At 34.3% G+C, this 27,199-nt stretch overlaps 1 protein-coding gene across 2 annotated transcripts in view; it reads right to left on the reverse strand.

The window, feature by feature from the left end:
* Positions 1 to 27,199, reverse strand: part of LOC118188680 (CD166 antigen homolog) — a 622,864-nt gene that overhangs the window by 9,797 nt on the left and 585,868 nt on the right. For both annotated transcript variants that reach the window (XM_085818316.1, XM_085818317.1), the window contains exons 10-12: positions 26,997 to 27,085; positions 22,415 to 22,551; positions 4,476 to 4,586 (exon numbers count right to left, since the gene is read on the reverse strand). In XM_085818316.1, the coding sequence (XP_085674442.1) occupies positions 4,476 to 4,586; positions 22,415 to 22,551; positions 26,997 to 27,085 (337 nt within the window). The remainder of the gene's footprint in view (positions 1 to 4,475; positions 4,587 to 22,414; positions 22,552 to 26,996; positions 27,086 to 27,199) is intronic.

Consider the following 27,199-nt stretch of genomic DNA (forward strand, 5'->3'; position numbering starts at 1 on the left):
ATGCTACCATATACAGCATCCAACATGCTATTAGTTGGATGCTGTTTATATCTGAGCGAAATTCCAGCAAAAATGTTTTGGTTTGGTTTATTTGATTATGGCAAAGCACTTGAGGGCTTTCTGCCTAAGGATACTTTCGAGAGATATTTTCTGAAGATCTATGTTACTAGCTCGTATGCAAGTAACACATGAGGAAAACCATGAAAATGTCCACGTAGTTAGCCAATTCGACAGGATTTGTTTACTACGATTTATACCATTACTATAAATAATGAAAGAAATTTCTAATGCAATATTTTATCTACATGGCTACAAGGTAATTCATTACATGCAGACCTAATGTACTCTTTTTGGTGATGGAATTCGAAAGGATGAAAAGTGTAATATATATTAATATTATTTTTAATTAAAAAAGTAATTTTAACAGAACTCAACTAGTTTCAAGAAGCATTTCATGATCAGCAAAACAATCACTCAGTCTTCTAGTCAGTAGATCGTCTAAAAATGTCTTATTGAAGGACTCAGCTGAAGAAGAAAAACACTGGATTAAGCTCTTTAAAACGAATAAAAATTTATTTACCTGGAGTTCTTTATATTCTATCACGTTTATTTGTCGAAGGCATTTCTAAAATGTTACTTTTTCCGAAGAGTAGAGAGACAAAATGTAGTTGAAAGATTCTATCTCCTGCTTAATATTCAAAATCTCAGTGGGCGACGAATGTGATTTTGTAGTAGAATAAGAAAGGCGAAAATTAAATGAACCTCAATGTTAAAGTTCGGAATAATTGAATTTAATGATAATTAAATGGATTGCTTTGAAGCTTTAATTAGCATTCTAGACTACCAATTGTTTTATCGCCAAGACTAAATGACAGATTTAATTTAAGTACGAATTGAGGTTATACGTAGTATTCAAACTGCTAATGTAAATTTTATCTTTCAGATAAATATCTTGCATTGTCATTTCATAAACAACCTAGGATTTTCAAAAAATGTTTTAACCTTTTTCCTGGCGTACAAGGTTGCCTTTAATAAGAATGATAAAAAATTCCGTTGGTTGGTGAACACATATGAAATTGCAATTTCTTACCTTCAAAACAGACATCTTTTCATCGAATATAGCAGTACCAGTTTTGTTATTCTTTATAGCAATGCAAGAAGTCTTCATTTGAGTTGATGTTCGAACCCATCGTCACAGCTGCCAAGACGTGTTCAGCTGTCCCAAAATGACGTTCTGTGACAATGGTTTTGAGCATCGGAAATAAACAAAATCGCGCAGTCAAGGTTGTAGAAATGTGATATTTTTTCGGTCCAAAATTTCTTTAAAAAGGAAAAATGTGCGAGTTGAGTACATTATCATCGTAAAGGAGTCATGTGTTTGCAGTTTTACAAAGGCCATAGCCAGCTCTTAAATATACGAATACCTGTTATCTGTAATAGCCGCACTGATATCAATTTCTGAAGTGTTTTCGATGCTTTTTGTTTTCAGTACTTTCCTTTCTGTGCATGAAAGCCTCTATGTTACTTGAAGATTTGGGGAGAAGGCAAAACTTCCATAAGACGCTTAAAGAACAAGATGATTAAGAACATCTAAGAACAAGACGTTCCGTGTTTCACTCAAACGCTTATTGCAGAATGCTGTTCTATGGTTTCGCTCATCATAATGCACAAAAATTATTACAAATTTCGTTGATTTAACAGTTTGCCACAAAGATGCGGACTCAGCTGAGGAAAGTCACAACTTTGTACCAGAAACCTCCTGCACCTTCCACGAGTCATAAATTTCTTTTCTTTCTCTTTTAGCTCCTCTGCGTTACACACAAGTGCACAGAAACCTTTCAAGTACTTTTACTTTTGGAACAGACAACATGTTTTATCTTGTGCAATATAATTCCAGTTATCCGAACTGTGAAATTCCGAGTTATTTGCATCAATTTTTACTCTTTTTGTCAAATGACGCTCTTAGCTTTTTTAAGTATTCATTTAAATTAAGTCTTAGAAATAAGAACTTTCGATTTTTTCCATTAAAATCGAAACTTTATTACAAAATAAAAGAAAATTTAACAGCATGTATTAAAATCTTTATTTTATTAGTTCAAAATAATAATAATAATAATAATGATCTTAATTAAAAAAATTATTTTAGTAAAAGGCTGTATATTTTATTTTATGTAAATAATGATTTTTTTGGTATAGTACAGTAAAAACGCAAATGAGAGTAAGGTTGAGGTGTTATGAAAGTTAAAATTTATTTCATTTTTCTGTTTTTGCTGGAAAAAAAAGAAATGAACATTTTTTTTGTTTTACGGAAAATAATTTCATAATTTTCCTTTTTTGTGTTATGTTAATGTGTGTAATGTTGCTTATTAAATAAATTTCGTTTCGCAGGAAATAATCCCTTGAAACGAACGAGTTGTGGCCTGATTTGTCCAAATTGTTGAGGATTTTCTGTAATTAAATTCATAGTTTCTAAAAATAGCAAGCAGAAAAATTGCGATTATAATATATATAAAACACATACCCAAGATGGCAGTTTAATTGAGCTTATAATGCATATGCGCGTAAGAAGTTGCATATTTTAAAAAAGGAGAGCAAATTTAGAAGAAAATATTTAATCATATAAATGATTCGAAAGCAAGAAAAAGCTTCAAAATTAAACAAGATTTTCAACAAGAAGTGATTAGTTAAGTAGTATGATTGAAGTATGGATAGGTAAAATAATACTACACCTTCCAGTTAGCAGAACGGAAATAGAATACTGTCTAAAAGGCTATTATAATTTAAACCAGAGATTGTTAAGAGGGAAACGTTTTATAAAACTGTTTATGAAAATCTGATTGGAATATTACAATCTTTTAAATCCGAAAAAGATCGTGATAGTTGAAGAATATTATATTTAAAAACAAATTAGCTTTATAAAGCGCAGCATTACATAGGAAAACATTTTTCTCTATTTATATTTTTATTTTATGCTGCTGGTTCAGTTCTATTGCCACTTTTTTTATAACAAGGTTTCTCAAGTATTTTTAAAATGCTAATATCTTCTTTATTGTTTTAAATTGGATAAAACCATGGGGCAAAATGCATGAAATTATTAAGAAGAATGATAAAGATTCCATAGGAGACAGTCGATGGGGAAAAAACCCAAAGATTATGGCGGAAATCATAGGGGGTAAGCAAAAAGAGAAACATTTGCAAAACATTTTTTGAGAGCAAATCGAAGAAACTACTCATCAGAGTAATGCTTTATCAAAAGCCATGAAAATATCGGTTCGTACGTTTCTTGAAGACCTTGAAGGAAAACTTGCAAATCCAACGACACTGGCAGATGAATTTTCATTATTTGAGGCAACGAATAAAAGAACAAAAAATTTAGATTTGTTATTTGATGCTCTGAAAACTATAAAACCAAGCTCAGTAGCTAGTGAACGAGTATTTTCAATTTCAGACGATATTGTGTCCAAAATAAGACTACGCCACCGTTCAGTGGATATTTTATGTTTTTTAAAATCCTATTTTCTTAGGAGAAATTAAAATTTGTGAAAATAATATAAATATTATTTGAAATTTTTGTTTGAGTTTTCGTTATTTCGTGTAAGTAATATGTATATGTAATTCTTGGTTTGTTTTATATTTTGACTATGATACTGATTTTGTTTTTGTTATTTTATATAAATTAAATAAAACATTTTTCCCTATTTTATTTTTTTTTTTGACAAAAATTCGAAAAACGATTTTTCAAAAAGGTCGGTTTTTCCATAAAACCTATTTTTGGCTACAACTGTTTATTTCTCGTACAGAATTAATCTTTTGAGGCTGAATCGAACAATGCTTAAATTGTAAAAATAGCTCAACTAGAATGCCAGATATGGGCAAAAACGCTCTTGATGAGCTTTGGTGATATTTGAAAATTTCCTGCCTACCTGGTAACTTTCAGGGGTATTTGGGAAAACGAATTTCAAAGCTCTAGAAGTGATTTTTCTCGAAGCCCTCAGGAACCCGCGCAAAACGTATGAATACAGTTCCGAGAGCCAGGAGAAGTCAGTTGTTAATCAGCTTTGTCGTTAAGAGGGTTCAAAGACAGTTGATAAACTAAATTGCGACTTACTCTGTGGGTATTTTGGAAATTAAAAAAAAAAAAAAAAAAAAGATATTTCTCGTTTGCTAAGGAGAAACTTTTCAATATCCGCGTTCTTCTAGAGCTATTTAGTTTCTTGTGTGAGTTTATTATTTATAATAAATTCTCAATTTATTTCTGCTCACTCGGCGGTATTTATTAGTTTTTATTATAATAAACATCCTTTTATATATTTTTTATTTTATGCAATGAGGAACAGGATATTTTATTATCATCTTAATCAGTGGGATAGCAAATGTCAGAACTAATGCATAAAAAAAAAAAAAAAAAAAAAAAAAAAAAAAACTCCTTTTATGTGTATGATTCAAAAACACTATTTTGTTGTTCTCAGAAATACCTGAAGTACTGGTGGTATGTTTGAGATGAGAGGCGTTTCTATTCTATTTCTGGAATTAATTCCACTTTCTTCACTGCTTTCTTGATTTAAGATGCGTAGCTTCCTGGGAGTCTGAAAAAAAATGAAGATGAGCTAATTAAAAGATAACAGTACTTTGAAGTGAACATAATTTGAATCATAACTCAGAAATTTTAAATCTCTTTGCAATAGGTTAATACTTATTTCTATAACATGAACAAGGAAGATTTAATGCGATTTTCTTAAATCGTAAATTGGGAATTAAATCTATGATTTAAGCATCTGTGTCATAGATTTAAGTTTTGAAAATCACAATAATTAGAGTTCCCTTTAACAAAGGCTTCAAAGATAAATTTAGTTATACTTAGGCAGGAATGTGCAAACACTTTCCTGAGTAATTCCTTAATAAATCCACATCTGTAGGTTGATGATATAGGTTTTCTCTAGTTTGCTAAAAGTTCAGCGTTCGCATAAAACTTTACGTAAGCCGAAAGGGCGTAAGGCGAGAATAATTAATTTATATGGGAAAAGTCTTTGAGCATTTCCAGATTTCAAAGAAACTTAAAACATCATACCAAAGCACTCTTGAACTCTAAAACTATATTAAAACAAACCCTACCAGCTTAATATCAAGGTAGTTCGATATCAAATTATATTAATTTGTAAGCATATACGTTGGGGTAAAAACAACACTAAGCGGAAAAAAAATTGAAAGGGTTCAGATTTTTAACGATTGCCTCAAAGGGCTCTTTTAATGTTTCATACGGTTATCTGTAGAGATTTGACAGTAGACATGACCCAGGTGGAAAAGTGATAAAGATATTAAAGATATTAAATGAATAAAGATAAAGATATAATAAAGATAAAGATGAAGTGATATAAAGATATTGAATGAATATGCATTAAGACTAACATGGAACTTTATATATCTTTGGTATATTTCAAAAGTGAAAAAAATTGTGTAATATAATTAATTCTATTGAAATATTTGATTTTTTTAATTATGTGTTTTATGAATTAAATGCATTAGTATTTTAATCAATCAGATTAAAATTAAAAAAATAATATTTTTATGAACTGCGTCTTTTGGTTTTAAATAATTTAGCTTGTTAATTAATAACTGGCAGATTAAATGTGAAAGAAAAATGTTTTACATTTTTCAGAATGGTAACAGACCCGTGAAAGTGAAACACCGCAAAATCGTGTTTCGAGAGACTTAGATCTTTTGGGATAATAAATATGTAATTATGTAGTAAACATACATTCTTTATAAAAATAGCGTGTATGTAGTATAGTTTCAAAGGTGAACACTGAAAAGGGAGCAAACCCACCAGAAAACTTAGAAAGGATGGCAGTGAAGTGATGATTATATAATATGCTACACTATGCATTGAGTCGTCGGAGATATGATAATATAAGATACAAGGATTACGCCAAAGAAAAGGGAGGACAAGGATCAGGTATCGATATTTTATTGGTATTTATGTCTATGTAGATAACAAGTGAGACTACAATTTTGACAACAGACTGACCATGTGTCAAAAGTCAGAATTTGTTATGCTCTTTTTTTTTTTCTTTTCCCAAAGGCTTAAATAATATAAAATGATACACTATTACTATCAATATATTTATCCCCTTATCGTATAATTCTTGGCAGCAATAAAAACTCCTGGAACCCGTAAACTAATGATAATTAGTTACATTTATTTGGAAATGGTTGCTTAAAAATAGCTGAATCACATTTTTGCTTTTCTTCTTTCTTCGAAAAAAGCAAAAATGCTTTTCAGCTTTCATTTGTTAACCGACAAAATGTATAAATTCACGTTTTCTGCAAAAGCGAAATCCTGATAAGCATAAATTAGAGAAAACCTCTGCTCAGTAATAACCATTGTAACAAAAAAAAAATCTTATTTAATAAATCTATACTTGCAGTTGAAATGTTCCGTATTTGGAGGCTAACGTAAAACTGATTCTAACGTAAAACAACGTAATAAAGTTTCCTAAATGGATGGTACTTTTTTTTTAAATATCATATTCTGTCTGACGAAACTGTCTCCACAAACGTTTTATGTTGTGAACTGATATATTCTCGACAGCTTTAAACACGACAAAAAAAAAAAAAAAAAAAAAAAAAAAAAAAAAAAAAAAAATACTGATGAAAGAAGTATCCGTCGATTCAAAAAGAGTAGAGCTAAATGAATTAATTTTTGCACTGGTTTTTTTTACTATTAACTTTTCTAGAAACAGTCTATTTTACAATTATGAGTGAATGAGAAGCCAGGTAATGCTTTGATTGCCAGCACAAAATGCATAGATATCATGATTAAATAATTTTAAGGCATTGTTTTGAATACAGCGTTTTAACGTGGGTTCTTAGGATCTATGTTTCCAAGGTTAAATACAGCGTTTTATCTAAAGCTTGTTATCACCAGAAATTATACTCTGAAGCTTCGCTTTACTTCGTAGTTTTACTTTAACTAATCTAATTATCTTATTTTCCTGGCTTTAATATAATTTCTAATTTTGGCAAGTTCTACTATAATGCAAGTAATTTAAAATATATAATAATTTTCTAAGTTTCAGATAGCGTTTTGCAGAATTGGCTGGCCCTCACGCTGCCGTAGTTAGGCATGGAAATTTATACTTTGCATTTTATTTAATCTGAAATTGTATTTTGATTAACCCCAAACTACCTCAGCACTAGTTTACTGTGCTGGTAAGAATTTGTCTTCTAGCAGTCTGACCACCAGACTGTAAAAAAATTAAACCTGGCGGTTACATCTGTTCAGGGATGAGATTCCAGGCCCCCGGAGTGGCTTGGCGTAAATCTCTTAGCTCGGGGAACTGGTTACTCGAGGAGAATGAGGACCCTTGGAGCTTAAAGTGTAATTCCTCTAGTGATGGGTAGCATCCGTAGTACTGGCAGACAGACACTCCGGACAAAGGACCTCGTCCCAAGTCCTCATTATGTAGGACCCATTCAGAGTTTGGGGTATTCCCCGTCCGTGGGACCTCGTTCTCGCGGGCGCAACCCTCGCAGTCTCCTCCCGGCTTTTACAAGCATTGGGCAATACAAAATCGTTGGAAAAGATTACGCTGTCACCTTGCCGCCGGGCACTACTCCGTTGGCAAAACCACATTGTTAAAGGTGTACTGTCCGCATTGTCAGTCCCCGCCACGATAACTGAATGGAGTCAAACCCCCGGGAACTTAGTCGACAATATGCACTATGTAGCCCCTCACAGCTGGAGGAACAGACACGACAGCACTAGTACGGTCCCTGCCAAGCCTGAACCAGCCTGAGTACAATATTCGAGCTCTAGTCCTGTGAAGTCAAATTATATACCCCCGTGGTTGAGACTGCCTAGGTACAGATCCTAACCAGTACTTCCCAGGCGTTCACCTGAGTCAACGTCAACCCACGGGGGGGGGGAGACAGCATTCTTGAAGACAAATCAGATCTTAAGGCTTTCGTATTCACGCCAAAGTGGTCTCTAGTCACCGAGAGTGGTCAGTCCGACTGGTCACTGTTTAACAGCAGTATAGAGAGAATTTTCTTAAAGTCCGTCGTCCGAGATTGGGACCCCTGAGCGTGCGGAACTATTGGCATACTTCTATCCAATGTGGGGACATAAAATAACACATAAATTTTAAGCCCTACCCACTGATTTGTATTTCTCAGCGTCACCTTCAGTTATCAGGCAGACTTGTATATAATTGAATTGTAAGCAAACCGTAAGTAAGTGAATAACACAAGTAACTACTATAACTGTGTCAAGTAAATATTACACAGGAACTCTGCAAATATGTGAACAGCACATATGATGTACACTGCGCGGAAAAAAGAGGGACAGTTCTGTATCTTCTGTTCTACTGGGCCAATGGAAGAAATTCAAATTGCGTGTTTCATGTTTCGAAAGTGCAGCTTAATGATATTGTTGTGTGCGTACGGGTTCGTTATGAAATGAATGCACAAGTTCGATGAAAAATGAACAAAAATTTATTATTATCACAACAAAAATGCTTAAATTTTCTCAAATTATCATGCAGTATCACAATATCTCACAGTAGTTATCTTTTAACTACTTAAATGTACAATAGAACGTAATTCAAAACAGCTAAAGAACGCTAATCCACGAATTCGCTATAATCAACAACGGCAGTTTTCTAAACAACAACAAACTAAGCAACTATTACAAACTGAGATGTTTTCCTCCTTTTATAAGATTTTAAAATCACGCGCTAGAATTTTCCAGTACTTTCTCGAAATCAAAAAGAGATATTTATTCATTTAACGCACGCGCTCTTGTATTTTTAATTTTTCCGGCTTAGCTTTCTTTTAATATTCGTCACGCGCTGCACTGCGCGAGAAATAAAACCATTTAATTTATAATTGAACTAACATTAGCTTTTTTTAAATACCAAATTCGTAACACTGCCCCCTTCCCAAGGACTGCACGTCCCGGGCAGTACAATCCCTGGACAGGAAGCTAAACTTACAACTGTGGCATAAATGCAATTGAGGCATAAACATTACATTACAATATCAAACAATATAAACAATAAATGCAATAACTAACTTAAACAAATCAAATGCTATCAAATACTAAATACAAAACAAATACTAAATACAAATCAAATACTAAATGCAAATCAATTACTAAATACAAATCAAATACTAAATACACATTTATAAACAAAAAGGACCATGGTCTGATACTATTTACAATTATTTACATTACGTACTATGGCCATAGTAATGAGCTAACCTGTCGTAATGAACGACTTTAGGTTTAGAGTTCGAAGACTTACGAATCCGAACCACGACGTCATTCAGCCTTTTTAGGACTGTATACGGGCCATCCCAAGGTGACTGTAATTTCGGACAAAGTCCTTTCCGTCGAGTCGGATTCCACAACCACACCTTGTCTCCTACGTGGAACTGATGTTCAGTAGCTCTTGTGTCGTAGCGGGTCTTCATCTTCTCCGTCGCCAAGTTGACTCGCTCTCGTGCAAAGTTGTGCATCACTTCAAACCGGGCCTGGAGATCTTGAATATATTCCTCAGACGATGAAGGAGCATCCGGAGGGCGGCCAAACAATAGATCACAAGGCAGACGAAGGTCACGACCGAAGAGCATCTGTGATGGAGAATAGCCGGTAGTCTCGTGGACAGCACTGCGGTAAGCCAGTAAAAAGAGTGGTAATTTCTTGTCCCAGTCCTGTTGGTTTCTGGAAACCACTAATGAGAGGTTATTAAGGATGGTTCGATTGAACCTCTCTACCATGCCGTCCGACTGGGGATGCAATGGCGTCGTTTGAGTTTTGTCAATGCCGAGTAGTTTGCATAGTTCTTTGATTACTGCCGAGGCAAAATTCCTTCCCTGATCGGAATGTAACTGAAGAGGCACTCCGAACCTGGAAATCCAGTGCTGTATCATTACCTCAGTTACTGTGACAGCCTCTTGATCAGGAATAGGATAAGCTTCAGGCCACTTGGTGAAGTAATCAATGACAACGAGTATGTATTTGTTGCCATTAGCAGTTCGTGGCAGAGGTCCCAGGATGTCAAAGGCGATACGTTCAAAAGGCGCCCCTACGTTGTAACGTTGCAGCTTGCCTCGGCTGCGTCTCCTCGGTCCTTTCCGACCTGCACAGGCATCGCAAGATCGGCACCACTTTTGCACGTCATCCTTTGCATTATTCCAGTAAAAACGCTCACGAACTCTCTGCAAGGTCTTCATTATTCCAAAGTGACCTCCAGTAGGGGTGCTATGTAACTCTTTAAGGACATCAGGAATGCGGGATCTTGGAAGTATAAGTTGCCATCGGAACGTCTTCCCATCATCCGATTCGAATTTCTGGTATAAGACGCCGTTTCGAATGTGAAGTGAATCCCAGAGTGCCCAATATTGTTTGGTTGTAGGACTACAGATAGAAATGTCCTGCCAGATAGGTTTTCTGTTTGATGATTCCATTAAATCAATTATGGGTTTAATGTCGCGGTCTTCCAGCTGGTCTTTCCTGACTTCATCATCACTCCACGGTTCTCGATCAGCCGATGTTGATGTTGTAATTTGTCTTGCGACCGGAGTCAGCAGCTCGTATTTCGCTTCCACCCTGGAACAATATCGGCAGCTTTCTTGGCAAGGTCTTCTAGACAGGGCGTCGGCGTTTCCGTGTGATGATCCCTTACGATGACGGATAGTGATGTCATATTCTTGGAGTCTCTGTATCCACCTGGCTATTTGACCCTCAGGATTCTTGAAATTTAAAAGCCAGGTCAATGATGCATGATCGGTGCGGAGCAGGAATTTTCTGCCGTATAGATAGTGATGGAACTGTTCTACAGCTTTGACTATGGCGAGCAACTCTTTCCTGGTGACACAATAATTCCTCTCCGGTTTAGACAGGCACTTGCTCCAGTATGCCACTACACGTTCTTGGCCGTCTATTTCTTGGGACAAAACAGCACCAACACTTTCATTACTCGCGTCGGTGTCGAGAATAAATGGTCGGTCAAGCTGAGGATACGTCAGGATTGGAGCAGATGTTAAAGCCTCCTTTAAGTTGTTAAATGCATCGTCGCATTCTTTTGTCCACAAGAACTTTTGGTTGCTCTCTGTCAGCTTGTGAAGGGGTCTTGCGATGGAAGAAAAGTCCTTCACGAATCTCCTATAGTAGGTGCAAAGCCCTAGGAAGCTTCTCAGCTGATGGACATTTTCGGGACGTTTCCAGGATTTAACGGCTGATACCTTTTCAGGATCCGTGCGCACACCTTCTGCAGAGATGACATGTCCCAGGTAAGTCACTTCCTTTCGGAACAATTTGCATTTAGCGGGACTCAGCTTCAGATTGGCTTCTTTCAGTTTCTGAAGCACCTTTCTAAGATTTTCTAAATGTTCTTCAAAACTCTTTCCGACGATGATGATGTCGTCCAGGTATATGAGGCAGGCTTCGTAGGAAAGGCTTTTCAAAACAGTTTCCATAAGACGTTCGAATGTTGCCGGCGCATTACACAGTCCAAACGGCATCACCTTGAATTTCCAAAGCCCTTGTCCCGTAGTAAATGCCGTCTTTTCTCGGTCTTCAGGCTGTATTTCTACCTGCCAATACCCACTCTTTAAATCAAGTGTTGAGAACCACTTGCTGCCAGAAAGAGTGTCTAGAATGTCGTCAATTCTAGGAAGAGGGTAACTGTCTTTCTTCGTAACCTCATTCAACCGGCGATAGTCGACGCAAAATCTTGTTGAGCCGTCTTTCTTTCTGACTAGGACGATGGGAGATGCCCATGGACTTACTGAAGGCTCGATGACATCGCTTTCTTTCATATCTTTTAACAGTGTTCGCACCTCTTCCTGTTTAGCAAACGGTAGACGTCTTGGATGTTGCTTGATCGGGGGATGATCGCCGGTATCTATTCTATGTTGTGTCAAACTAGTTCGACCCACGTCAGAAGACGAGCGGGAGAAAACAACTTGAAGATCTTTAATGACGCGATCGGCAGCATTCCTCTCTTTATCGTTTAATTGCGCATTCTGCAATAACTCCGATGTAATTCTCTCTGAGGACACGGATTCTTGGATGTTACTCTTTCTTTCAACGGTGGTTACTGGAGTACATGCTGCAACCACTTCACCTTTCCTAATAATTCTCCCCTTCTCAGTTACATTGGCGACTCTCACCGGGATAACCGTTCTGGATAGGTCGACGAGTGTTGAGGCTACTAGTACTCCTTTTGGGCTATTACAGTTATTGGGATATTCTATGATGCCGTAGCGGAAATTTCTGTTTTCGGCTATGGATCCAGGAAGTAAAATTTCTGTTCTTGCCGGTATTGTGATATTGTCTTGTGCTATGATTTTATGGACAGATTTAACTTCATCATTGACTCCAAATAACGCTATGTCCTCAGATGTAGAATGCAATTCGTTATTTTTAAAGTCCAAGGAAAAATTGTATTTCCTTAGAAAGTCCAATCCGAGTATGCAAGAATCAGTGATCTCTGCTACATATGCCGTGTGATGGTAAGCGGCACTTCCAAACGTGATGTTAACATTTACTTTTCCATCGATGTTGATCTTCTCACCGGACACAGTCTGTAGGGTAACGCAGGGCGGCGTCCAGATAAGTTTGCTTTCCAGTTGTTGAGCCAAATCTTTTCGGATGATGGTAACGTTGGCTCCTGTATCTATCGTCATATTGCAGGGAACTCCATTAATATGTCCTATTATGAAAAGTCCATTACTGCCGCCTCTCACTGCAGAAATCTGAAGCGCTTTAAACTGGGGCCTTTCATGATCTGGCAACCTCCGCCCCGCGAGATGGCCACTAATTAGTTTCCCTGCTGTTTGTTAGGAGCGGTCTTAGCATCCGTGCCCTGGGGTGTTCTGCAGTTTCGTCGGATGTTTCCTTCAGCACCGCAGTTCCAGCACTTTACGGTCGGTTTCTTGTCACCAATATTCTGTCTCAAGGCGTTCAGTTGTCTAGTTAAATCGTCTAGACGAGCAGTGACTTGATCCCCTGGCTCCTGGACTTGAGCAGCTCTGACTGGATGGCGGTCTCGACGGGTGGCTTGCTGGGCTGCCTCAAATTTCATGGCATACACTAAAGCGCTTTTCAGATCTTTAACATCCGCCATTCGCAGTGCTTTCTGTATTTCAGGGTCCCGGATGCCATCGATGAAATATTGCAGGGACAGGATTTCCCTTGTTTCTGTCGGGCACTCCGAAAAGGCGTGATGTGACAGCCTTTCAACATCCGTGGCGAGCTCCTGAAGCGTTTCGGTGAGCTTCTGTTGACGAGATTTTAATTGGAGCCTGCTGTAGTCTTTTAAACATTTCTCGCCGAAGCGCAGCTCCAAAGCGCCGGATAGAGCTTCGAAATCTAGCCTTTGATTTTCGGGAAGCGTCTGCAGGATATCCGCTGCGTCTGCTCTCAGAGAAGCGGCGAGATGACAGGCCTTAGCTTGGGAATCCCATCCATTCGCATCCGCAACGATAGAAAATTGTGTCCTATACACCTGCCAGGAGGTCTTCCCATCATATGTAGATAGTTTCAGAACGGAACGAGCAGGCATCGATAAAAATTTGAAACCTTCAGAATTGTTTCCTACCGTCGCTATGCACTTCTTTAGGCTGTCAACTTCTTTGGCGACGGCAGCAGAAACCCTATCATCAATTTGTTGTTCGACGGCAGAAACTCTCTCTTCTATATGTTCTTTTACAGAAGAAATTCTTTCTTCTACTTGTTCTTTTACCGAAGAAACTCTTTCTTCTATTTGTCCAACTTTAGTTTCAACCGCGTCTATTCTGCCTTCCATAGCCTCAAATTTATTTTCTATTACGCAGGTAATTTCTCTTTTCATTTCGTCCTGACCTGCTTTCATCTCATTTTTAAGAGATTTCATCTCTTCCTTAACGGATTCCTGGCCCAATTTCATTTCTCCTTTAACGGATTCCTGGCCCAACTTCATTTGTTCCTGTGCCGCTTTCATTTCTTCCTTGAGGGATTCCTGGCCCAATTTCATTTCTTCTTTAAATGAGGCAAAGGCTGATATTAAATGCCTTAATTGCTCTTCCATCGCTCTTGTTATTGGCATTCAAATCCCACTTCTGACACCAAAAATTGTTGTGTGCGTACGGGTTCGTTATGAAATGAATGCACAAGTCCGATGAAAAATGAACAAAAATTTATTATTATCACAACAGAAATGCTTAAATTTTCTCAAATTATCATGCAGTATCACAATATCTCACAGTAGTTATCTTTTAACTACTTAAATGTACAATAGAACGTAATTCAAAACAGCTAAAGAACGCTAATCCGCGAATTCGCTATAATCAACAACGGCAGTTTTCTAAACAACAACAAACTAAGCAACTATTACAAACTGAGATGTTTTCCTCCTTTTATAAGATTTTAAAATCACGCGCTAGAATTTTCCAGTACTTTCTCGAAATCAAAAAGAGATATTTATTTATTTAACGCACGCGCTCTTGTATTTTTAATTTTTCCGGCTTAGCTTTCTTTTAATATTCGTCACGCGCTGCACTGCGCGAGAAATAAAACCATTTAGTTTATAATTGAACTAACATTAGCTTTTTTTAAATACCAAATTCGTAACAATATGTATTAGATTTTTACATAGCATTGTTCTAACATAGGCATTTTGACACAAAATGGGACTTTTTCTGAAATAACATACCATTTTTTTTCCATATTTCGATTCTACAATTCAAATTATGTCTAAATATTAAATTTTGTAAAATTTGGTGCGAAATTTACAAAGAAATTCACAAATTTATCTTGGTATCTTTTTTACAGTTTGCGCCAAGAATAATTCACTTCGCGAACTTCTTAATATATGGCAATCCATTTTCCTTTCGCTTCCATTGTGAAGGACCGGAAAAAAAGTCACATCGTTCCTACCTTTTTACATTGTGCATAAGCGGAATAAAAGTCACATCGTTCTCCTTTCAAACAATCTTAACAAAGTGCCTAAACCACATTTAGTTATTATCGCTTTCAACAAATATGCCAATTTTCAAAACGCGCCAATATATAAATTCACGCATATCTTCGGAAATTTTGAATAAAAAATTTTTATTTTTTTGCATGTACGCTTACTTTTTTGCATCTGCTTTAAGATGATGGTAAAACTTTTATAGATTATAATTCAAAATTGTTTTAAAAAAATTATAAAAATTATTTAAAAATACAAATTTTAAAAATAAATAAAAAAATGGGCGAGTTTTATTTGGAATGAACATAAATTTCAAAATGTGAAAGAAAGAATCAAATAAGTTTAATAAAAAAAGAGATTAATAAATATATACCAAACTCAATTAACATTAAGGAGCTAAAATTTTGAGAGCTAATTTTTGAAAACTACTAGTGCGGTTTTTACTATGCTTGGCAGTTTGGCGTAATTTGAGTCGTAGAATTGAAATACGGAAAAAACATTGGCATGCCATTTCAGAAAAAGACTCATTTTGTGTCAAAATATCTATATTACAACAATATATAAATCTAATACATATCCTAAATCGCGCTTTCGAGACACGAAAAACGCTAGCTGAATTTCGTCAATCGGCCGAGTAGAATGAGTGATACAGAACTGTCCCTTTTTTTTTCGCAGTGTACATTAATATACACAGTTCATATTGTTCAGTATAATGCATCAGAATAACTTCTTATATCAAAGTTACCACTGACTTCTAGAGTAAACATTCTCTGTAAAGTCAGAATCACAATGCATGAAACATTGCTAAAATCCTCATTCAGCACAGTCAAAGACTTGACACGGTTTCCTTAATAACCACAGGTCACAAATACCTATCTTCCGAAGTAACTTTATAAATTCCGCTACAAATTTTAATCTATCATAGAGATTTTTGGCTAGGCCTAGACACAAAATAAATGGATTTCTTTTTGTTGCAGTCATTTAAGTATATCAAAGATTCGTCTATTGCGGCAACATTTTCATCGTGATAAATGTTTCTCATAAAGAATTCTGCAGCTCGTTCTGCGTTCGAGGATATGTCGTGGAGAAAGACGATGCACAGTATGTTTTTCCCTTTTATAAGCTTCAAATCAGCATTAATCACTTTATTTACAGTTGACACTTGACACTGAGCATTTTAATGATTTTGCAACTGTCCTTTGAATTGGCGGATTTTCGCTTAACAATAAAGGTTTTACTTTTGCAACATTCGAAACATTCCGTTTTTTTCCTTGAAGCTAAATTTTGAAGTTTATTTCCTTTGTAGTTGACAACATTACCTATCGTAGCTTTCGATATTGAAAAACCACGGCTTTTACAACGTTTTTTAATAGCTGGATACGAATAACTTTCTTTGGAAAGAACACAAACATAGCCTTCCATCCATTGCTTCTTTAAAAGCGGCAGCGGCATTTTGCATGAAAACAAAACTGTTAAGAGCAGACGATAATTTATATTCTCGAAAATATAGTTTCAGTTCAAAAAACATGGCAAGCAAAATATTTTTTTTTTACAAACAAAATCGTCTGAAAAATGTGCGAACAGACTCTGTAAGCAGCCGTTACATCAAAGAGGAGTACTAAGTACAAATGGCAAAGACCAAGCAAAGGCCAAGCAGCCGGGGATTAAGAACGTGTTGGGTTTAGCGCCTGCACCTCTACGAAAGCTGGAAACCCAAAAATCCAATCCACAACAGAAATCTGTCAGAAAGGTTGAAGTAAGCACCCAAGAGCCAGTCCGCAACAGCCTCAACCAGCCCAAAGGAGAAAAAAAAAAGCAACTGGAGGCATCTGAAGGCCAACGCATGTTCAAGATATTGTAAGAAAAGAGGAGGAAGAAGAAGAAAGAAGGAAAAGATCTCGAGAGTATAAAAAACCGGGAGGAATAGAACCAATACAACAGCTAAAATCAAGAAGGAAACTCAACTATTTGCAGTGGCTGAGCTAGGACGAATTTGGGCTAGCTGAATGACTATTATTACAGTGGAAATGAGCGCAACTAGCAACTAAAGATGTGTGAAAGTTTATTTATTTTTTCTCTTTCAGTGAAACTTCATTAATTTCTACTCAATCCTGTAATATAAATACTCCAATTGTACTAAAAATATTTTAGCTCAAATAAGAATTTTTGAATTTTAAATAGAAGATAAAATGTCGTTTAAAGCAAGAATTTTAATCTAAACTATAAATTTTATTTTGTAGATTACTAGAAAAGTTCTGGTTATAATTTTTTTTCTGTCGCGTCTATAATACTCTAAACAAGCATACTGTCTTAGATAACCAAATTGGAAATACTGGCAACTTTCAGTATTAGAAGATCATATTTTATATATATGGTGGTATAATAAATGTAATGAAAAAATAAGGAAGCCTTTAGTGAAAGTGGTAAGTGCTGTTCTGTGCACATTTTGCTACGACCTCTATTAAAGCGAAAATACAGTAGGCTTTTGGATTTTTGAAGTAGATTTTGGATCTTTGAGATATAGTGTGTCGAAATAAATTAGCCAGTTATGAGTTGCAATAGTAGGTAGAGGTGTGTACGACGTAATAGAGACACATAGTTATTTTACACACGCATTAAGCTGTAGAGCTTAAAGTAATGAATGTGTAAATGACTTTGTAAATATAGAAGAAATGTTGATAAGTAATCTTGATGGCATCAAAAAGTTCATAAAATATTTATTGTTCGATATACTACACAATTTTTTCTGCAGGAAAACTGGAAGGACTTGCTGAGCATCAAAGAATGTTTTGCACTTTTAGAGACGTTAGGTATTTTTGGAAGCAGACAAGATGAAAAATGAACAGTCGCCTTCGCCGAGAATCGAATCATGGACTTCTGGAATATCGACCCAGCTTGCAGAACCAGTACATCACGAAGGCACGCTAGGTAGGCGGGAGAAATACCTTATATACTCCTCCTTTTAAAGGCGACTGGAGTTTTTAGGGGACCCAATCGCCAAATCCTGGGTGTGGAGAATCCTCATCCAATACCCTTTTAGTTCGGGCTCGCTGTAGAGACATTAAGTATTTTTGGAAGCAGGCAGATGAAAAATGAGTAATCGCTTTCGCCGGGAATCGAACCACGGACTTCTGCAATACCGGCCCAGCGTGCACAACCACTACACCACGAAGGCACGCTAGGAAGGCGGAAGAAATACCTTATACACTTCTGAATTACATAAAAGCCTTGCTTCAAGATTAGGTATAATCAAAATTTTGTATATCAAAGTGATTAAGACCTTTATTTTTGAATTATTTAAATTCTGGGGAGGAAAGGGGCTGTTTATAAGGTTTTGTTTTAATTAACTCATTTGTCGTATAATCTGGATTTACTATAAGTTTTACTATTTTCATCTTTAAACAGAATGAAAATTAATTAAAGTATAAATTAATAAAGTATAAATATTTAGTTGTGTTAATTTTTTACTTTGCATTCTATTTAATCTGAACGCGTGATCGGGTTACCCACAGGCTAGCGGAGCTCTGTTACTGTTAAGCTTTGGACTTGGGGAACTAGGTCGATGTGTTAATAAATAAGATTTATTTTAACCTTTAATTGCGATTCTTTAGGTTAGACAGTAGACGGATGAAAAGTCATCTGACAGTCTTTTACGGTTACTCAGAGCTGATCTGGAAGTTTAAAGTTAGTAGAGTAGCCGTATAACCTACTGCTTGCTGAAAGTCCTTCTAAAAGTTCTCTTCTTGGTTATTAAAAGATTGCTTTATTTTCTGGCACCGCATCATTAAGTAGTTTCTCGCTTCACCTAATTTAATTACATGTATCCATTTTTTGTTAACTCGTTATGCCTCCTAAAGACATCTGTTTCTTTCTCAAGTTTATGTCATTCTTTTAAGCAGTGGATGTCATAACTGAAGAGCAAGATTTTGATGAACTCGTTTGAATATTATCAGTTTGGAAATTTTTAATATGTTTATCAGACCTTCTTAGATCGGAACATATTCTTCAAAAGCCGTTAGGTAAACCTTTTGAATATTATCTTTATTATATTTTCCTTCTCTTGAGTTTTCTGGTAGATGACATCCCCCTTTTTGGAAGGCATTTGGTTACAGATTATACTCAGTACTTAGATATTTGATACAGATTATATTCAATACTTAGAGTGAAATATTTTAAGTATACTTCTTCAGAAGGATTATTCAAAGCCATATATTAAACAAAAGCATAGTTTAATAAACTTAAATTGTAATTAAAACACATGCAATAAATTTTTTATAATAAAGAAATATTATTCTTCTGTACGTACTCCTATCTCGAATGTTTCAGCTCTATACTTATTTTCGAACTTTTTAATTCTATAGCCATTTCTGATCAATTAAAAAATAGTGCTATCGCAGGAAATGGCTGAGTAGTTTCCCATTTTTCACAATAAATAGGAAGGAAACTAAAATGCGAAAGTTCTGAATTTTCTTTTGCAAGAGTTGTAAGTGTTATTAAGACTGAGACAGATGTGGGTATTATGAATATAAATAACATTTCCTTCTATTCATTACGACTGGTTGGTTAGCTTTATGTATTACGCATAGCAAAAATTTAAATTCTCGAAATTATGCAAATCTACCTAGCTACTGGCAATAGTTCTTTTTAGTAAAACAACCCACCACATCTCCATTTTCTTATTTCTGATACGTTAGTTGTTCACCATTCAACACTGTAGGTGGATGTTATGCCAGAATTTGCAGGGACAATTTGCTTGAAAATTAAATGAAACTAAAAAAGTTAAAAGAGTTTGTTAGTTTAAAAATCTAGTTGGAATATTTTATAACAGCCCTTTCCAATGAAATTTAACCAGCTAAGTCTTTATTACTTTATACAACACAAAAGAATCCTTTAGTAAAACATAATGAAATTGTTCTATCTAGCTGATGAAAAAAGAATGGGCCGAAAATGAAAAATTTTCTCGAGTCAAGATCAGATATTTATAAACCAAAATTCACATTCTTTCCTAGAGAAAGCAATTACACATATCATCCTCTATATCATAAATAAATGTTTTGAATACGTACTTGCAAGCGAAAATGACATTTTATTTTTAGCTAAATAATAACAAAAGTAATAGTAATTTATTCAGTAACAGTAATTGTTATTCGTATAGTAAGAGCAACCATTATTAATGTTAAAAAAAAAAAAAAACTGTTATGTCAATAAAATATTGTAACGGATAATTAAATCTGGCTTTCGAATTCTTTTATATATGGTTTAATTGCTAACGATTTTATTGCATACTTGTAACCGTAGTGCATTGTTTCTGATCCTTCATTTTAGGTGTAGAATGTAACGAGAATCCAATGTTGTAAGTACATGTTGGCAAATGGTACTTCGATGGTTCGCCGGACATCTCAAGATATTCTTCGTGTAAATGGATCCAAAAACAGTGAAATCAATCTCAACAAGTTATTACCTGACCTTCTGATTTTAACGAACCTGTAGTTTTCCATGGAACCCTTAGCAGTAAGTTCTGTCAAGCAGTATTCGGGAAATGCTCCTGTAGACATTCTGTTGGAAGAGCGCGAAAATGTTCAATGAATTAATGAATTTTTTTTTAAATTTATTTTCTGAAGACATAAGAGAATTTGCGGTAATTATGGTTTCGTATTGGATTCTTAGTGAGAGCATGGTTAAATTTTCATGTCTCTCTGTCACGAAAAGTAGATTTATCTTTTGTACACAATTTTATATAAAGCAATTTGACCCTGAGTAACATTTTTCTCTCATCTAGTATCCGGAAAAAATAATTTTTGCATCAGTTTATTAAACTTATGCATTGGCTGATTAGCATTTTATAGCATTACAAATGGATGCGAATATATACAGCGAAAACATGAGATATTTTTATTTATTTATTTGATATATTATTAAATTTTTGCTCTTTGTATTATTAATAAAGTACAGTAATTACTATAACAATTTAGGAGGAAACAACTTTTTGAGAAAGATTAAATGTGCATCAATAACAGCTTAATGATTACTGCTCAGAATAATGGTTAACAGCGATCGACTCCAGTATATAATCATTAGTTGGAACATTTAAAATTTACTAACTGGTAATGTTTTTAATTTTCTGTTCTATCAATTCCTCATTTCGTTTACGTTCGTTGACATTAACAAACTCCGCCCACTTTTCCATCAGTTGCTGTACGCTCCACTCTCTTGACAGGGCGTGACCTGTTGCTAGAGTTTTAAACTTAGCTGTTGATGTAATTTGGAAGGGCATACCGTTTCTTCCAAATAAATGCATTTAAGTTAAAGATATTGTAAAAGGTAAATAATTGAGCAAAGACATCATAGCTTAATCAATAAATTAACGGCTGGAAATCAACAACTTAGTTCATGAATTAAGAGAAGGTAAGATTTTGGTCCATCATTTGCGGAAAAAGTTTTTTTTTGGGGGGGGGTTGGGATTGGTTACTCAACTAGCTAGAAACAAACTTTATTGGTTTGTTAAAATTCTCAAAGAAGGAATCGAATGAAACATTTCAGTTCATTACATTGAGGTGAGTGAAAGACTAGAAATTTTGAATTAAATGAGCAAAAGTTTAATTTTGCTTACAAAATTTCTCATTAAGAATTAACTTTAAGAGTTACATTAACAAGCACATGAATTAACTTTTAAAAGTTAACTTCAGCAATATAAAACGTAAATTAATTTAATGTTTTCCTTTAAGTTAATGCTTGTAAATGAACAGATGCTATGAAAGCTGAATAAAAGAGAAGTTTTAATTCAATCAACAGAAAATAAAATTTGCTTAAAAGGAAATGTCTCCCTGAAATTAAATATTAACTTTAAGATTTACTTTAGTTTAGTATACATATTTAAATTTTAAAATTTAGTAACAAAAGATTTAATTATTTAATTTACTAAAACTTTTAAATTAAAATTAAATTCTGTCTTTAAATTTAAATTAATGAAAATAAACGAAATAAAGTTCAGACATGATAGCACAACAGCTTCACTTCTTCTGTCATAATCCCTTTAATTATCGATTACAGCATGATACTTTGGTAATATATTTACCTTCATTTAATGATCTGGAATGTCTTTAACCATTTTATATATTGCTGTTGCAAATAGAATTATGTAGAATTTTTGTATAATTGTTTGATTCTCAGTAACAATAATTTATTTTGACGTTTTAGTTGTTCTATACCTGAAGCGACAATTCACCAAAAACATGAAAGTGAGAAGGCAGCTTTACAAACTGTTATATTTTAAATATTCCCGGTATCTTTTTTTACCATTTAGATATGAAATTTGTAAATTTCATAGCTCAGGAAATTATAAAAATTTGTTAGATTCTTGTCCTTTAACCGACATTCTCAATAAATTTTATAACTCTGATATGGCTTTTATCATAACTGGAAAAAGTTAAAAAAGTTTTCTAAAAACCTAGTCGTACCGCTAGAAGTGTAGGATCATCTGGATAAGAGACCGATTGGTATTCTGTGTATTTTCTAGAACTTGGATCACTTTGCGCTGAGGCAGGGTTCACTCCTTGTTCCACTTCGATTACTTTTGACAAAGAGGCTGAACGTCCTGAAATAATAATTACCAGAAAATGACATTAAATCACTATAAACAAGACTATATTTGATAATTACTACACATCTTAATCATCATTAAGTAAAAAAAAAAGTAGTTTAAGGCTAAACGTCCTGAAAGGAGGTTGAAGTCCTGAAATAATAATTATCAGAAAATGACATTAAAGCACTATAAACAAGACTACATTTGATAATTAATACACATCTTCATTGTCATGAAGTAAAAAAAAATGGTTTAAAAATCTGAAAGGATTCAAATTTTTAATTTCGTACCAGAGGCTTTGTTTAGGTTTTCACGTTGTCGCTGAATTCGCAGTTTACTAATTTGCACTAGGTTTCACTCCTGCTAACCTATGCTCGTTTTTTTTTTGTCCTTTAAATTTTATTAATAAACATCCCTTTCTTCGCTCTTAAGTCACATAAAATTCAAGAGTAAAATCACAAGTCTTTAAAGCAGCATATTGTTAGAGGATTAGATATTAATTCAGAAGTTAAACAACAAAAATCAGCGTTATATTTTCAAATTTTCACAGGACTAGTTTCGTTGGTTTTACCGAACCACCATCCTCAGCTGCAAAAGCGCAAATGGTAAAAACCATAAAAATGTATTTGAGCTTTTGCAGCTGAGGATGGTGGTTCAGTAAAACCATCGAAACTAGTCCTGTGAAAATTTGAAAATATAACGCTGATTTTTGTTGTTTGACTTCTAAATTAGTATTTGTTCGGCGTCTTATTGTGTCTTAATGATTAGATGTTAGATAAATAATAACTAGACTGCTAACTGTTGCCATATATTTTTCTACTTTTTTTAGTATGTTCTCAGTTTACGATACTAATGTTTTGTTTTGTTAGTAAGATGACTTATACAAATTTTGACTTATACAAATATTAAAAACACCATATCTTAATCAGAATTCCCGATAGAGTGTTAAGTATTTCCATACTTTTTCATATTTGCTATTTTCTTTCTTTAAAAATAATATATGATGATAATATTTGGTAGCAATATTCTTGTATTTGAAAAGTGGTTTGTACACTAAATGAACAGATACTATGAAAGATACTATGAGAGCGCAAAAATGCGACGCAAAAATGTATCAGCGAAAATCTGAGGATCGAGATCAATCACACTTTGGTGCTAAAAATTGCAATCTGAAAACTTTATTGCTATAATCTAACCTTTGAAGAGTTTACATTCCAAAATTAGGTTAGAATTAAAAAAAAAAAAAAAAAAAAAAAAAATATATGAAATAGCAAACTTGAAAAGAAATTTCAACCTGATATTGGTAAAAAAATTCAGTTTTAAGCTATGCACTAGATACAATTTTATGCTAAACTTATTAGTTTAAGAAACTGAAGCTATAGAACATAAAATCTTATATTTAAAAGGATCTGTTCAAATCAGAAAAGTCAAATGGTAGATAAAACATTTCCATTATGTTATTTTATTGAGAATTAATGGCAGTGGCAAGATCTGAACTTACTTAATGACGGAAAACTTAAATATTCCTAATCCGGGTGTACAGTTTCCTCACTGAATCGCTTGTGCACGAGGTTTGCAAAAAATACTTCCGTCAATAGCAACAAATACTTCCGCAGTGCTTTCGGTTTTCCAGGATCAGCGGTCTAAACGCAGCATATGGAAGAGAATTCGAAGCTTCTTTTCAATACGTTAAAATAAAAAATGTAGGAATTTGCTTTTTGAAGGAAAATTTTTATCCATCAAAATAGTTTTCCTTACTTCTAAACCGTCTGCAAATGAAAATGTTTTTCTTTTTTTTCCAGTTCTGCATTCCTTTCTGAAGAATGCTGCCTATGACTTTAACCCTCCAAATGTTAGGGGTTTAACTATGAACCCTAAGGTTTCCTAAAATGCCCTGGATAAGTGGCATTTTCTTGATTATAATTGGAAAATTACTTTCTCACTTTCTACCTCGCCTCATTTCTTTCCAATATACATCCAACCTGATAATTTAAATTATTTTCCTAAACGTAGGATGGTAATTATAAAAGGTAAATACACTTTGAGAGAAAAGTAATTTCTTCTTTCAACTAGCAACAAGTGAAGGCTTTTATAATAAACGCTTTTCAAACACATCTTCTGTATCGCGCTTTTATTGACTGAAAATAGGTCTCTATTAAATGAAAAAGGCTTTGAAAGCGATAAGTAAGGGACTCAAATTAGCTGAGAGTAATGCTGTTTTTACAACATAATCGTTTCAGTAATATATCCGATGAAAAACTGATTTCTGAGGTTGCAAGTAAACTTCACCATTGCTTTTAGATTAATCTGATGTTTCATGTACCTGAAAAATATTTTGCTTTTTCCTGGGCATCAGAAGAAAATTATATAACAGCTATTAGTCTAATTTACTTTTCCTCAGAAAACATTCTGAAGGTACAGAATCATTATTTTTGTTGCATGAAAGAACCATGAAAACTCAACGAAAATAGATTGCTCTTATACCCAGCCTTAACTATTAGTGATTTACTACTCTATCACTCGGCCACTAGAGGTTGGAGTTAAGAGACCAGTGGGAAACAAGCAATGTAGGTTCTTGTTATACTTCACGCACTTCCATTAGAGCAAATTAAGTTACTGCACCGTTAATTTGTTTTCCCAGGGGCGCCGAAAACTAGTGTGTAAGGCCACTCGAGTTTTATTTCCGTCGGGACCACAGAACAAGTCTTGGTACGTTGCCTTAGGGTAAAGAAGACTTCTGCAGGCACGGGAATTTCTCTTCCGATTGAAAACTACAGCTCTCCTGGCACCCAGGACCTTTAATGAGCACATCCCCCCACCTGCTTTTCGTGGGTGAAGCACTCGAAATTTTGTACAAGTACCAACAGTCATGCTATAAATTATGATTCTTATATTCATCAAAGGTACATAAATAAAAAAAAAAAAAAAAAAAAAAAAAAAAAAAAAAAAAAAAACCAGTCTTAGCCGTTTTGTATTTACGTACTTAAATGCTAAACAATGTGGAACACTAGAGACCAAATACTGATGTGATAACAAAGAGAGTTCAGAAATTAGACAGCAATTATCTGGTATTAAAGGCTGACATGATTAATATCTCAGAAAGAAAGCGTTTTAATGACCTGGTTCCAAAACTGGAAAACTAAGTCCAAAACTGTAATTTAAAATTTCCAGAGATCTTTGTTTTATAGAAACGCTAAAGTTAACAATTAAAGATTGTTTGTGTTTTACGCCTAAATGAAATACATCAGAAAATTTTAATATACCTTCATTTAAAGATTTAGATATATCTTCATTTAACGATTTTTAAAATTCTCGAATTTGCTTCAGAAATTTAAACAGCTATTTATCTTGTTTAAATTGTTGCATTTAAAAAATATTAATAATACAAATTCTGTAGCATTATGTACATTATTCCTTTGCACGTAGTAAATTGCGTGACTGGAAGATTAGATGAATCAAATATTGGCCTGACTTTGATTCACCATTTAAACATATGAATCATATCTCTAGTTATGAAAGCTTTGAGATATAGTCATATGAGGCTTTAGAATATAAGTTGTGTAAGAGTTGAATAATAATATTAAAACTAATAACATTAATAAACATCACTGACAACATTATAATGGTATTATTGATGATAATAGTATCACAACATTATCAACAACAATATTAACATATGTTTTAAGTTTTGAATTGGTCCCAATTTCATTTTTCATTTCTCATCTCGCTCTCCCAGTTTTCATTTTTGTTATTTCCACCTGACTTTCATCTCTCATTTCAGAAGTATGCAAATCAGTTTAGCTCAGAAAGAAAATCTAAATAGTAAGAATGTAGTTAAGATTTACGGATTATGAAGTAAATTACTGAAGGAATACCATTTTTAGACATTACATTGTTTCCTGCCTGCACACATTTGGCTACCGAATGCGTTTCTTGCCAGCTATACCGGAAGAGAATTTAGATTAGATTGGAATTCTTTAAGAGAATTGCAACAGTTTTGGTAAGTGAAGTGTAATTTATACTTTTGTAAGTTAATATCGATGAGAGTTAGCTAATAGATTATCGCTTTAGAACGAGGAGCGAAAGGAATATCTCATGCATAAACACTGGTGATTATGTCTGTCTGTTTGTACGTACAGAACAGAAGTTATTTCAATGCGATATCAATAAATATGCTATTAATTATCAATAAAACTTTTAGTTATTATTCATTTACTATTCAGCTCTAAGTTAAAATTTGTAAAGCTGATAACTAGATGTAGCATAAGACGAGTCAGCCAGCAAAGTGAAGATATTCAACTTTAAACCTTTATGCCAGGAAGTTTTGTCTTTATTAAGCTTTGTCAGAATATTTTGTTACATAATGCGCAAATTCCGTAATGTTCACAGAATATAAGTACTTTCAAATACATTCAATTCGTTAAAAAATTCACATCAGGAACAAGATTACCACGTACCTTGAAAGAAGCTTTTTTCGGGTATAATATCCGGACCTTGGCTGCTGGCAACACATGGTTCTTTGCACTCTTTGAGATGAGAATCGGCTCTGAAATAGAACCACTCTTCGCATCCATGTCTTAACAAATACAAATTTAATATGATTAAATAGTCATTCATAAAACATAAAATGTAAGTAACAGTTTAGCCACGCCTGGAACTT

Source organism: Stegodyphus dumicola, chromosome 6 (genome assembly GCF_044657685.1).
Source record: "Stegodyphus dumicola isolate Sdum_Otavi_A_Nest chromosome 6, ASM4465768v1".
Lineage (NCBI taxonomy): Eukaryota > Metazoa > Arthropoda > Arachnida > Araneae > Eresidae > Stegodyphus > Stegodyphus dumicola.